Source organism: Lathamus discolor, chromosome 3 (genome assembly GCF_037157495.1).
Source record: "Lathamus discolor isolate bLatDis1 chromosome 3, bLatDis1.hap1, whole genome shotgun sequence".
In the NCBI taxonomy this organism is placed as follows: Eukaryota; Metazoa; Chordata; class Aves; order Psittaciformes; family Psittacidae; genus Lathamus; species Lathamus discolor.
In genome coordinates, this window is record NC_088886.1 from 29,653,065 (window position 1) to 29,665,987 (window position 12,923).

General features: G+C 45.1%; 1 protein-coding gene across 2 annotated transcripts in view; it reads left to right on the top strand.

The window, feature by feature from the left end:
- The first annotated feature begins 250 nt into the window (after window positions 1–250).
- Window positions 251–12,923, top strand: part of AP2M1 (adaptor related protein complex 2 subunit mu 1) — a 28,389-nt gene continuing 15,716 nt past the window's right edge. The window contains exons 1-2 of one of the 2 annotated variants that reach the window (XM_065674401.1): window positions 251–355; window positions 10,803–10,915. In XM_065674401.1, coding sequence (XP_065530473.1) covers window positions 10,842–10,915 — 74 coding nt within the window. In that variant the 5' untranslated portion in view covers window positions 251–355; window positions 10,803–10,841. Of the gene's footprint in view, window positions 356–1,352; window positions 1,375–10,802; window positions 10,916–12,923 lie in introns of those variants that run through there. The other variant, XM_065674402.1, reaches the window with a different exon arrangement.

Here is a 12,923-nt window from a genome sequence, read left to right on the forward strand (position 1 = left end):
GGCCGGCGGGGGGAGGCCCCACGCCCGGCACTCTGTTGCCGGCGCTCGCTCCCTGCTCACCGCGGCCGTGCCGGGTCCTCTCCCCGCCCCGAACCACAACTCCCAGCATGCACCGCGCCGCAAGACTACAGTTCCCGGCAAGCTCCACGAGGCAGCGGCCTTTCTCGCCCCCGCCGAGCCCCGCCCCCGGCAGCTCAGCCACGCCCCGCCGCGGTAGCGCATGCGCGGAGGCGGTGGGGCGCTGGTGGGGCATGCGCGGCAGCGGCTCTGCAGTGATAGGGGGGGCTCGGAGGGTAGGGGGGGCGGTGGCCGCCATTTTGGGCTCTGGGCAGTGAGCAGCGGCGGGCAGTGGCAGGTGAGTTGCTTCGAGCCGTCCTCTCGGTCCCCGGTGGGCTGTGCGTATTGCTTCTCTTCTCCACATGGCCTCCCGCAGCGGGGCTCCCTCTGCGACCGCGCCCGGGCGGTGGCTGAGGTGCTGCGCCTGGCGGCTTCCTCGGCGCTCGCCGGCGATAGGGGTCCGTGGGCCTACCCCGCGGGGCGCGGCGCGGCCCTGACAGGCTCGGGGAGTGCTCCTAGAGAGGGAGGATCCCAGCTGGCTGCTCCCGGGGATGGGCACGGGAGCGGCCCTGGAGCCGCGCCGCGAGAGAAGCAGGGCTTCCCTGGGACGGCTTTTCCTGAGATCCCTGTGGTGGGCAGCCGGGCGACCCCAGCCCCGCCGAGGCTGCCTTACCCCCTTGCGTGTTGCTTGGGGTTGAAGGGCTTATTAATTGTTTCTGTTAATTAGCTAGCCGTCTGGATTACCTGGGGCGGCAGCCCTGCGGTGCGGAACCGGGGGCGGGTGGGGACGGAGTCGGGCTCTGAGTGTCACAGAACGCCAAGGGAAGGCCTGCCCTGATGTGCTAGGTCAGCCCGAGCAAAGGTTTTATCATTGCATCGGGCAGGATCTTCCCCGAAAATGATTTGCCTGTGCTACGGATATAAGTGTGAATTAGCTAGGTCATGGCTTGCACCCTCTAGCTTCCTCCCTGGAAAACCTGCTGAGGCAGAATGTGGTGCTGCTGATGGCAAACCGTGTTTGTTCTGAGGCTTAAAACGCGCTCTTGTCCAGTGGCTCTTCTAGATGCATTTCCACTTCCCTTCTTCTCTGGGCTAGGTTTTTGGATTCAGTAAAGCTGCACGAAACACAGCTTGTGTTTATCATCCAGTGCAGTTGACTTATTTCCCCACTGGGAAATTACTTGCTTATGATCTAGCATTCTACCCATAAGCTGTGTGATTCCATGATCTGTTTTCTGCTTGCTTTAGTATGACAAAGCTGCTATCAAGCTTTAGCCTCAGGCTGCCAAAATCTGAGTCTGGAACTTTCCCAGATAGGTGAGTCTGGATGGCTTCTGGGGCTTGGAAGCCTAGGTATTACAGGTTTCTGACTGCATACATGCTCACGTGGTGTCTTGTTGGGCAGCGTTTGCTTGAATGCTGTCAGAGCTGTAGCTACTGTTTTTTGCTATTGTAGAAGCTGTACTTGTCCCTGTGAGTTTTGCTTGGAGGGGCAATCTAATCTGAAGAGATGCTGCCAAACTGTCTGCTGACATATTTTCCCTGTCAGAGGGGAGGCATCATTCTTCTGTAGGAAGTGCCATGCTGTTGACATCTAGTGGCAAAGATACCTGGTCTTCTTTGGGCTGCAAACTGGCTTTGTTCCAAGGAGAGCATCTGAGCTATTTTTTGAAGGGGATTGTGGGTAGCTACTGCTTCCTCCTCCTGAGACAGCACAACTATGGCCTTTGAAGAGTTGAGTCCTGAGGCTGTGAAGGGTTATATCTTGAGTTCTTTGGAACACAGATGACTGGAACTCCAGTTTGGTGGTATCTCTTTTCATGGAATGGGAACAATCACTAAACAAAATGGGCTTTGTAAAGAAACTTCCTGTGACCCTAGTTAAAATCTTCTTGTCTCATCCCTGCATCGAGAAGAGATAAACCCAAGACTGTTTTTTGCAGCACAATGTCTTGCACTGGTTTTCTAAGCTTATACTACTGAAGGCTATTAGAGTATTTAAAGGCCCTTCTTAGGGTTACCTGGAGGATGGACAGAAGTATAGCCTGGGCTGCCAGAATATAGTTGATCTGCATAGCAGAATCAGCTTCTCTCATTTAGTAAATGACCTACAGAGTCAAGAGTTGTCAGCAAGCCATATGTATTATTTTGATCTCAGCAGGAGGTTGGTGGCTTAGCTAGAGGCTTGGAGATTGAGGCACAGGATGTGAAATGCAGTTATCTGTTCTACAGTAGCAGGAGAGAGAGAAACATTAAGGCACCTAGACCACTACTGATCCACAGAATATAAGCCCTTACTCATGTTCAATCTCTGTTAGAAGCGGAATGGAATGCAAGTTAGTGTTCAGGTTTCTAGCTCAAGAGTGAAAAGTGAGTTGAAGATGCTTCGGACTGACTTTAAAAGTGCTTTGGAAGAACTGGTAGAAATGAAAGAAGGCATTGGAGCTGTTCAGAAAAGGTTTGACTCAAGGTGGGAAGGTGTGTTAAGTGTTGTTCCTGCGATCTTTTACCAGAATAAGGGAGCTTTTAGTGTTTCCCTGTGTCAGTATTTGTCTCGCTACTCTACAGACTGGCTGCGTGCAGTATGGCACTCAGAAGTAGACCGTAGGAGGAGAGCCTGGTAAGAGCTGAACGTGCTTCTCTTCCTGCCCACTGGTTGTGGGGATTTATGGGATTGGGTTTAAAATAGGAACAGTTTCTTTGAAACTGATGGGTTTATCTCAGTAGCTCTTTAGCTCACAGTATGCCTCTTAATTAGGCAGCCTGTCTTCCCCAGGTCGAAGTGATTGCAGCTACTCTTGTTGAAAAGCAAGTGAAGCCCATGGCCTCGTGGAAGGTGGCTAATGCAGCCCTCTAAGCAAAGCTTAGATACTTGGATTAGCTGGTGGGGTGATGACATTGTTCTAAGCTGTAAGCCTTCTGGTTTGATAATGGCTAGCCTGAAAGGACTAGTTTTCTGAATAACTCCAGTTTGCCAGAGCAGCCTGACTAATCCCCCTCCAGTTTTTGTTGCTTATCCAAGATCATACTGATTTCTGGAATGCAGAAACTGTTATAGTTGGTAGCTTACCCTCAGCTCTGTGCGAGAGCTGCAGTACCACTCACCTCTTCCTGGAGAGAGCTCTAGCAGCTAATGTACCTTGAACTGCTTAGTTAGCTAAGCTCATTAATGCACAGAAGTCTTACTGTTAAGTCAGAACTCAAACTTTCTTTTAATAGACTACTAAATGGGTTGGTTGCTTTACACTAGCTTATTAGCTGACTTGCGATTGCTGTTTCCTAGGTGTGCTGTGTAGAACGGAGAAATAAGCATTCCTGGTTTTAATCAAAGTGATGTCTGTACTGTGGAAAGCTCCTGGGCCCCACTGCTAATGGAAGTGACAAAGCCCAAGTAGCTGGGTCTTGGGCTCACTACTGATCGTCTTGTGCTTATCTGTATTCTGTACTTGATGACACAGGGAATTTGATGATGCTAACAGCTTGTCTCACAGTGGGGCTGTAGCCAGAATGGCTTCACAGGTGAGCAGGAATCCCCTCAGCTCTGCTGATCAAGCTTCAGTGGGTTGCTCTGTCAGTGGCTGATTTAGAGGCATCTTTATTTTTCCTTGGACTCTCTTGGTTATGGTCTCAGCTAACCTGCTGCAGACTGGCTTCTGGGGCTTTGTCTAACATGTCATGGTTTGAGAGAGGGATGCTCCCTAATGCATATCACTTGCACAGCATGAGCAAGGACATGATTTGAGTATGCTTGATTCTTTTAAGAGGATGCATGGTACCATGTCCATCATTGTAAGTCCAGCTAATCCTGCTGCTTTTAAGTGGTGTAACTACTGGAATGCATTCAAATCCACATCCCAGTATTTACATTTTATCCATATTCTTCTTTGTAGCTGGATATTTTAATGCCGTTACTTTGTCACAGTTGCTATAAAGGTGTATCTTAATGCTCTGACTTTCACTTGAGTGGGAAGGCATTTCAATCTAGCCTTAACTCTTAGTGGGTTTATAAGAATGTCTGAGTATGTGGTCTGTATGTGATGCTCTTCATGATTCTTTTTTTCTATTTATGGGTTGCAGTAGAAGTTATGGGAATGCAAGTGCTTGGCAGCAGAATAGGAAGCCTTAAGTATTTTAGGAGCAGCAATCAGATGTTAGAGCTTACCCCTACCTCAGTAGGTAGCTGCTTGAAGAATGCTGAGTGTATTGGGAGAGAGGCCTGTTCCTAAATTAAGGCGATTAGTCACCACATGGTGTGAATTCAACATGCATGGGGGGTCTTCTCTGTACCTTAACTGGAATAAATTTGCCCATACTATAACTAGAAAACAGGGCTGTAGGGAGCAGTGTGGGGTGGGTTGCCATATGTTCAAGCTGGTGAAACAGAAGGAGTGGAGCTGCAAAGCTCTAGTAATGCCGTTGATGGACCATTAACTCAAAGGCTTCAGCTAGAGTCATCTTGCTTTCGAGACACTTAGTGATCAACAGTTGAAGAAGAAATGGGCTTTGCTCTTAAACTATGTCTGGCAGTCAGCTATTAGCCTGAGGAAACTCAAAACCAGTGTAGGGCAGGCTCCCTAGAAAAGGCTGACCGTGGAGAGGAGCAGAATGAGTCATTGAAAACTGAGCAATGCTGCAAGCTTTCTGAGTCACGTTGCTTATGCACAGAAAGCAGATGAACCCATCGCCTGTGGTGGATTTCATATTCTGGGGCCTTCTGATTCCAGCAGCCATGAGTCACTGAATGTCAGTCTCAAATTAATTTGAGCCCTGTTCCCTGCAGTTCTTAACCATTGCAAACACTAGGATCTTTTCTTTTTCAAAAAGAAAATTAGAGGAAATTTAAACATCTGAAAACAAAACTATGCATTGTTTAAAATGTGTGAAAGATCATACCAACTGTACCACTAAAACCCTCATTCTAGTTGTAATGTAACCTTGAAATACTTGAAGTGAGTCTGTGAAACTTGTACACAAATGAGGATCGAAACAAAGCAGGCTTGTTTTCACTGCAGTCACTTCAAGGAAAGCCATTGTCATCTTAAAGAGCCATTCTTCTTGCTAAGCTTTAAGTAACTTTCTTTTGCATGCTGCCCTTTGTATAGATTTCCTCTCATCTGTTCATGTATCTCTGGGCTAGTCATTCCACCTCTTGAGTGTCCATCTGTGTGGACATGCTCCCATTGGCTGATGGAAGTAACTCTGTAGTGGGGAGGGAGTGTGGTCACTTTCATCTTGTGCCTCTAGTGTCTGGGAGGCATGTAATGCAAGGCTAGAGCAGAAGACTGGGCTGTTGTCAGTGTTCCCTGAACTTCCATTGTGGGCAAACTTGGTGAAGGCTGGCTGAGAGAATACCACTCACTGGCTGCTGTTGTGCTGGCTGTGCTTTCAAAGCTTGGAACTCTCAGGATGCTGGACTGCAGACACTGAGCAGAGCAAGGCGAATCTGCTTATAATTCAGTTCAATATTTTGTGCACTTGAGGCTGCTTTGGCCCCCAGTGTCATTAGTGGGAATGCAGCAAGAGTTTTATACTGCATGTGTCCTTCAATTGCTGCAGAGACCTGACAATTCACTGGTGGAGTTGGTTTAATCATCTAAGACCATTTCCTTGTCTCTACTGTCCTTAGCCCGTGTGACTTTGCTTGGTACCTGGAAGCACTTTTATCAGTTGTGTGATGCAAATCAAGTTAGGTAACTTGCACTTAAATATGAATTCAGGTTTAATCTGCAGAGTTGTAGAACTGTGCAGTTTTCCCAGGCTTGAGGAGAATCATAACTGGTATGGAGGCAAGCTCCTACTACATGTGAAACAATGCTAGTGAATATCTCTCAGGTATATTTAAGCTGGTAGGCTGCCATTCTAAAACAAAGTGGCAGAATGGTCCTGATCCTGTGGTTAAATCTGAACTGAGTGAAAGTATCACCTCAGGTGTTAGCCAGCACAGCATGGAGAGAGTCTCTTTCTGACTTGGAGCGAGTTGCTCAATACAGGGTTGCATTACTGGTGTAGCACAGGTACTATGCATCAACTGGCTGGTGGCAAGTCTCTCTGTGCCTCCTGTTTTGTAGAGAATGATACGCATTAAGAGCAGTCCTGGTCAGTAGGCATGGAGTGGGGTGTATGTGTAGATAAGAGGGTATTCACAGTAGTAAGGGCAAAACAGGTCAAAATCAACACTGAGGTGCAGTGATGGGACTATAACTTGGGACACTAGATTCAAGGTATGTAAATGAACAGCGGTGCATATAGCAGGTGGATGGATTAGGGAGCAGATTCTTGCTTTACCTGTAGTGTGGTTAATCACCTTGAAGACAGAATTCAATGTGATGATGAAATGGTCAGCTTCTTGCTGAGTGGTAGTTTAAAAATATACGTCAAATACTGAGAATCAGTAGGAAAGGATAAAAGCAGGTTATGTATGACTGTCATACTGGCTATATCGTGACTTGCAGGCATCTTGAATAACTTGGGCAGCTGTATGCTCACTTTCAAAAGGAAAATATTTAGAGGAAGGCACTGAGAAAGACCAAAACATAAAGCAGTTTCCCTGTGAAGAACAACTAAGTTGGGAACATCCCATTCTGGGAAAGGGGTAGTGAGGGCATTGGAGAAGATCCACAAAATCCTTAGTGGCCTGGAGATATAGGGTGGGGGCTCATTCATAATTGCTTCTTTCTGCATTGAAGTGGAAGACGTTAAACAAAGCTGGAGGAAGAAAGAAAAATCAGGTTTAAAACAAAGAAGATGTTTTATACAGTGGTTATAAAACTTTAGACTGTGGATTTTGGTTTTCTTTTTTCCATAAGATACTGCTGATGCATAGATGTGGGAGGAAACTGAGCAAATACTTGTAGGAAACCCACTGAGAGCTCTAAAATAAACAAGCCAGTACAGGGGGATCTCCTGGAGAGTGGTTTGTTTGTTGTTTGGGTATTTTTGACCTGGTCTTACTGTCAAATCTGACTGTCCTTTCATTGCTGATGTTGAAGGCAGGACACAGCCAACAGATCTGCAGTATGAGCCCATGTGGCTCTTAAATGTGCAAATTAAGCTGGCTAGGTTAGTGGCCAACTCTGTGGAAAGTTTGAAGCCTGAACTTAGCTCCCAGTGTGTTTTTTGTAAGGAAGCAGCCTAGCATTTTATTTACATTGACAAATAATTTTTTTAAAGACTAAAAGTGCTTGAATCATGTTGTGTCCACTCTCCATCTAATATGTTTTTATTAATGTACAAGATAAGCAAGCAGTTGACTCTGCCGCCTAGTAGCGTGATGCAATTAAAAATGCTGATGTTTTCACCTGTAACTTAAATGAAGCTGTTAGAGTACGTTCTAACCTAACCAATGAGAAGGTGTAGCCTCATTGTCTCAATCAGCCTTTAAAGTTTGTGCATCTTCCCCAGAGAAGGTTTTCAGTGTTTAACACTAAGCTTGATCAGCAGTCTTCTGCGTTTTGTAGTAATGTAGTAAATATTCAAATCAACGCTTTTTCAACAAGCCATTGGCTTGTCATGCCAGCAACAGGCTTTGTCTTATATATGCTGTGTGTCTGATCCTGTTGCTCATCAAAGCAGACATTTCCTTTATGCAAAAAATAGTGAAACAAATAACTTAAGCAGTATTAAAACCCAAGAGGGATAATTTTTTATTTTCCTTTTTTATGACTAGGATATGCTTTCTAGGAATCTTCTGGAACAGGTCTGTTGGATTTGTGATCCAGCTTTGACCAGTTACATAAGCTTACATTGCATTGAATAGTTCCGTGGAAGTCTTAATTTGGTTACAATAGGGCCTATCTGAACGTGGAAGCCAGCGGTGTAGCGGTCTGAAAAGACATCTCTTATACGGAATAAAAAAATACTAATTAGGGAAGTGTTTCCTACAGCGGGCAACAAGTTGTTTTTGTCATCATAGCAGTTCGAATTCTTTTTAACGTTTGACCTGTGTGAATGACCTGACAAATGTTTACTGAATTACAGCTTCTGCATCTGCCAGACTTGTTGGGCAACTACATTTGAACAGATATTCCCTGTGTTTTGGGGTTTAGCCCTCCATGTTAACCTTTCAGTTGTCTCCTGCATGCCTGTTAGCGCTGTGTATATTTCATGTCCATAGTCATGAGCATGTGGTACAGCCACTTCCTTACATTTGAGAACCTGGCTTGTTCTGTTCATGAACTGGATCGTCTCCATCTTCTGGCATGAGGATGCTGGCCTTCCTGCCAGCTACACTGTGTAGCCTCAGTCCCTCTACGTGGGGCAGTGGGCAGCTACAGGAAGCTTTTCCCACTCTGTAACTACATGGGAATCTCAAACTGTGTGATGCCTTTGTCTTACTAGGTTTGGCTACAAAGTCTTATCCTGAAAGGAAATGAAATGCTTGTATCCTGAAGTTATAAAGTGTCACTAATGGGAATAGAGGAAAACTACATTTGAAAGCCTCTTCTGTGCTAGATAGAGTCTCAGACATCAAAAAATGTTAATGACAGTGCCTCATGAAGCCACTGACAGTGGCAGGAGGCAGCCTGTTAATAGCCACAGACACTTGGTCAACAGAGTGTGGGAGGAAAAGCCAGGAAGCTCACTATTGAGCTCTGGGAAAGCTGCCTGTTTGTCTGTTTCTCACTATTTGGACTTAACAACTGACTTTTTGATTTTATTTTTTTTTTTGCCCCCTTTTAATGAGCAGAAGCAGCCATCTGGTAGCTGAGGACCTGTAGCAGCGAAGTATGTGTAATGTTAGTCTGAGGACTCAGTAGGTGCAGCTAAAATTGCTGGTGTAAAGTAAAGGCTTATGAAATTTAAAGTTCCTTTGTTCTGCAATTCAAAGTACAGGCTGCGCTGTAAATCTTGTTTTAGCACAGAACTCATGTCTGCAGTAGTTCCTTCAAACGGGCAGCTAATTTAGTTTCTTGACATAACTTCTAGAGAGCATATTGCTCTTAATGTGCCAGGCTTCCACCCTGGATGTTCTTTTGTCCCTTGATATGTATTGCTTTTGGTTTTGTTTTTTCTTTCCTCCTCTGTTTTTTCCCACCTGACTTGACCTTTGAGATGGTCTGGGGCTGGGTCACTTTAACTTCGTTTTGCAGTGTTCCTGAGCAAGCACGTATCAGGTCACTGTCAGCATCTGTTTGTAGGCTGGCCTCTCCCTATCCTTTCCACCCACCCCGGACAAGTGGGTGTAGGTTAACCCACCCTAACAGCAGTGAAGAGATGGTTGGTTATCTAATGCTCTGCAGTGCCAAAGCTGGGAAATACCTATGTGATCACTCCAAGACCTAGTCAGGAGGCTTGCCCTGTCACATCTGTAGTGCTGTTCTCTGGACTAAGCCAACCAAGTGGTTGCTAGAGTGTGTATTACAGCTTGGACCTAAGTGAATAGGGTTGCATATGACTACAGGAATAGGATCTGGTGAAGTAGCTGTGTATTAAAATAATCTTCTGCATCAGTAATGCTTACCAGCTTTATAGCTGTCTTCAAAACAATCTTCTTTTGAAGAAAAAGAAGATTAGCAGTCTAAGAAGGTAACCTCTGAGGCATTAGCCCCTAATCGAAGTGGGTCATGGTTGAGATCTTCCTCTCCAATGGCTCCTTGTGGCCAAACTGCTCTCAGTTTGGACTCTGAAGTGTTTCTCAGTTCTGGTTCTAGGGATCAGCAAAGGCTGCAATGTTGCTCTCTACAAACTATGTAAAAGCAATAATAAACCAAGGTGTACTTGCTGCAAAGGACACCCTGCCCTGCCCTACAGTGGTAGGTTTAGTGACACGTCAGACAGTTGTGTGAACTCTCTGCAAGAAGATATATACTATGAATTGCATCTGATTTGTGTCTCAGTCACTGGGGACATAGATGCTCTATAATAGAAATAAAGAGTCTTTGATTTGCTGCTTGTTCCAGGCTTGGTTTTTTTCTTGCATTCAGGGGAATAGACCAGGTACTACTAATACTTGAGGCTTGATCCATCCGTGCTGAGGAGTGGAATGAGATGCAAGCCTGCATTTATTTTGGTGCTAATTTTAAGCTTCAGTCCTGGCTACAAATTGCTATCGCATTCAGAGCCTCATGTGTTACAGGATGTACAGTAGAAGTAGGTCCTTGCCTAGACCTCAGCTCTTGGGTTGCTTCAGACATGCTCAGGAAGTCACTCAAGTGAGTCTCCGTCAGGATTCCTGTGGTGACTCCTTAGGTCTTGAACAAGGCAGTTGGTTTTCAGTAGGTTCCTTCACTGAGTCCTTTGGTGTGCCCCTGAGAAGCAGTTCTGCAGCAAACATGAGAGAATGCTGATCAGAGAGACTGGCTTGCAGTTAGAATTCAGGTCTGTTGTCATATTTACGGTCTGTACTGGGACTGAGAACACACACTTTTCCATATCAAACCCCAGCAGATCAAAAAGTATAACCTGTAACTGCAGCAATAAGGTTACTTTTCTCCTCTCCAAAGTAAAACACTGTTTCTAATAGTCCTTTATAAGGAGCCCTGTACTCTGCTCTCCAGGCTGAAAGCACGAGGCAGGCGTTCCAGTGTCTGAGCTGCTCTTGAGTCTCTGGCTGCCCTACTGGGCCTTACTTATACGGTGTGTGCCATGAGGTCAGTACCACAGCTACTGTAAGAATCATCTGGTTGAGCATGTGTGTGACAATAGGTGTCTGTGCCCTGGCTAGTAGCCAGCAGGGGTCAAAGTCTGTGCCTGCTGCACTGCTTGTTTGCTGTGCAGCTTCTGATACATGCTCTCTCTTGCTTCAGGTCTTAAGCAACATGGGAAGAGAAGACTAAAGTTCCATCATGATCGGCGGCTTATTCATCTATAATCACAAAGGAGAGGTTTTAATCTCTCGAGTCTACCGGGATGACATTGGGTAAGTGCTTCTGTTGCATCCCTGGTCTTTGCATTTCTGCCTCATTTTGGTGTGGACAGCAACCCGGAGCTGCTTTATTATGCATTAGCTGTGCATGCATGTAAGATTGCAACTCAACTTGCTGCTCTAGGCTTAGTGCAGAGGCAAAAACCAGTTTAAGCTCTGGTTACCTACAGATGGTAGTAAAGGATGGTCTGCAGGCAAACCTAGGGTTTTCTTTTAGATGGTAGAGATCTGGCTGTTACTCCAAATGCTTCAGCAGCATGGACTGTCACTGTGGAAGTCTACCAGCCCCACTGTAGTTGTTAAAGCTTTATGGGAGTAGTAATGTGGGATCTGTCAGCCACACACTGTAACCAGGGCTCTGAATTAGTTTCAGACACTGATGTCTAGCATCAAGTACAGGCATGCAGAAGACTGTCTATGGCCTGGGGAGGTTGTCTGCAAGCAGTCTTACCATAACCATGGCTGTACACTTAAAGCTGTCCTTCTGTCCCCCAACTTTGTATGGCAGCCTTGTATGTGAAAAGCTTACATTACTGGATAAAGTTGTGAGAAGCACTGAAAACCTTTAGTAGGTTGTAGGGGTGTCATTGCACTTCCCAGAAGTGTTACAATCCTTACTTAGAGTGGATCTTTGCAGTCCTTAGGCTCTTAGTTCCCAGAAAGCACCTGACTAAAAATTTGGTGTCTTAAGGGAGTGGATAGTGCTATAAGGAACCCAGTATTAAGTGATGCTGCTTCTTGGACTAAGCCACTAAGTGGACTTCTTGCGGAATGCTACTCTTCCTAGTGGGTTTTCAGTAGTGTTAGACATTAGGTGGAAGTTAGTAATTAGTTACTGGAGTTAAAACATAAGTAATGGAAGCAAGGCTGTGGTAGGTGCTAATTAAAGGCCTGTGAGAGAGATCCTTCTGGGCAGTTTAGTTGAAAATAGTTTGTATAAGGTCTCCAGAATGAATAGTAGCATGATGTGCTGTGAAATAGCTTGTTGCCGCGAATGATAAGAAACTGTCGAGCTGGTCCGCCTTCAGACTGCTCTAGTCTGAAGAGTGTGTCCCTTCTTGTTATTAATTGTCTCATGGAGATTAGAAGTTGAGGTAGAACTAGTAGCTACTCAGGGCTTGCACTGGTCATTGATGGAGTAGCAGTCAACACAATACTTGTAATAAGGCTTCACCTAATAAGCTTTAAATCTCTCTGCTTGTTCTAAGTCCACTAAGGCAAAGTAGCTGCTCTAAGGTTACCTAAATTATTCCAAGATTTCCACACAGATCTGACCCAAGAAACCATTGTATTTCTGAAGCAGAAAACTACTGACTATGAAGTTTTGCCTCTCCTCTGATGTACTAATTCATTTCAGTCTTGATTACTTGTTAGATGAAGATCTTCAAAGCAATTTCTATGCTAGATCTGACTTCGTAAAGTTCCCCTAATGAATAGTTATCACAGTGATCAAGCCAAGCCAGTCTGGATTATAGATAATTTTTGAGTTTTGAGAATATGTTGGGGGAGGACAGGGATGGGATTAGGGATACTGCTACTGCCATTACTGTCAAAAATTTGGAGTGCTTTTTGTTTGCTTAGTTGGGTGGTATTTTTGGGGGTTTGTTTGCTTTGGGGCTTTTTGGGGGGTGTGTTGTTTTTTAGTGGCTTGCAAACTTAAAGCACTTAAAGATAGGATTGGGCTCAAACTGATATTTATTCAAGAAGGCCTTGTAATTTAAAGGGCATTCTGGCTGTGGAGATGTAAACTGGTGAGTGAGGTAGCTATTTTTAATGTAGTTATTTTTAATGCACTGATATTTCTATTGCTTTTTATCTTAGCTCACTGCTCTTGCTAAGTGAGTGACTTGTGTTCCGTACCTGATAAAGTACTTCCTGCTGGCTGGACAAATGAAACTAGAAAAAAGGATTTCCTGCCTGTTCCTATCTTTTTTCATTTGGCAAAAGGTGCCAGAAAGAGTCAAGTGTTTTCTCTAGGACTTCAGAAGTCAGTGTTCCCTTG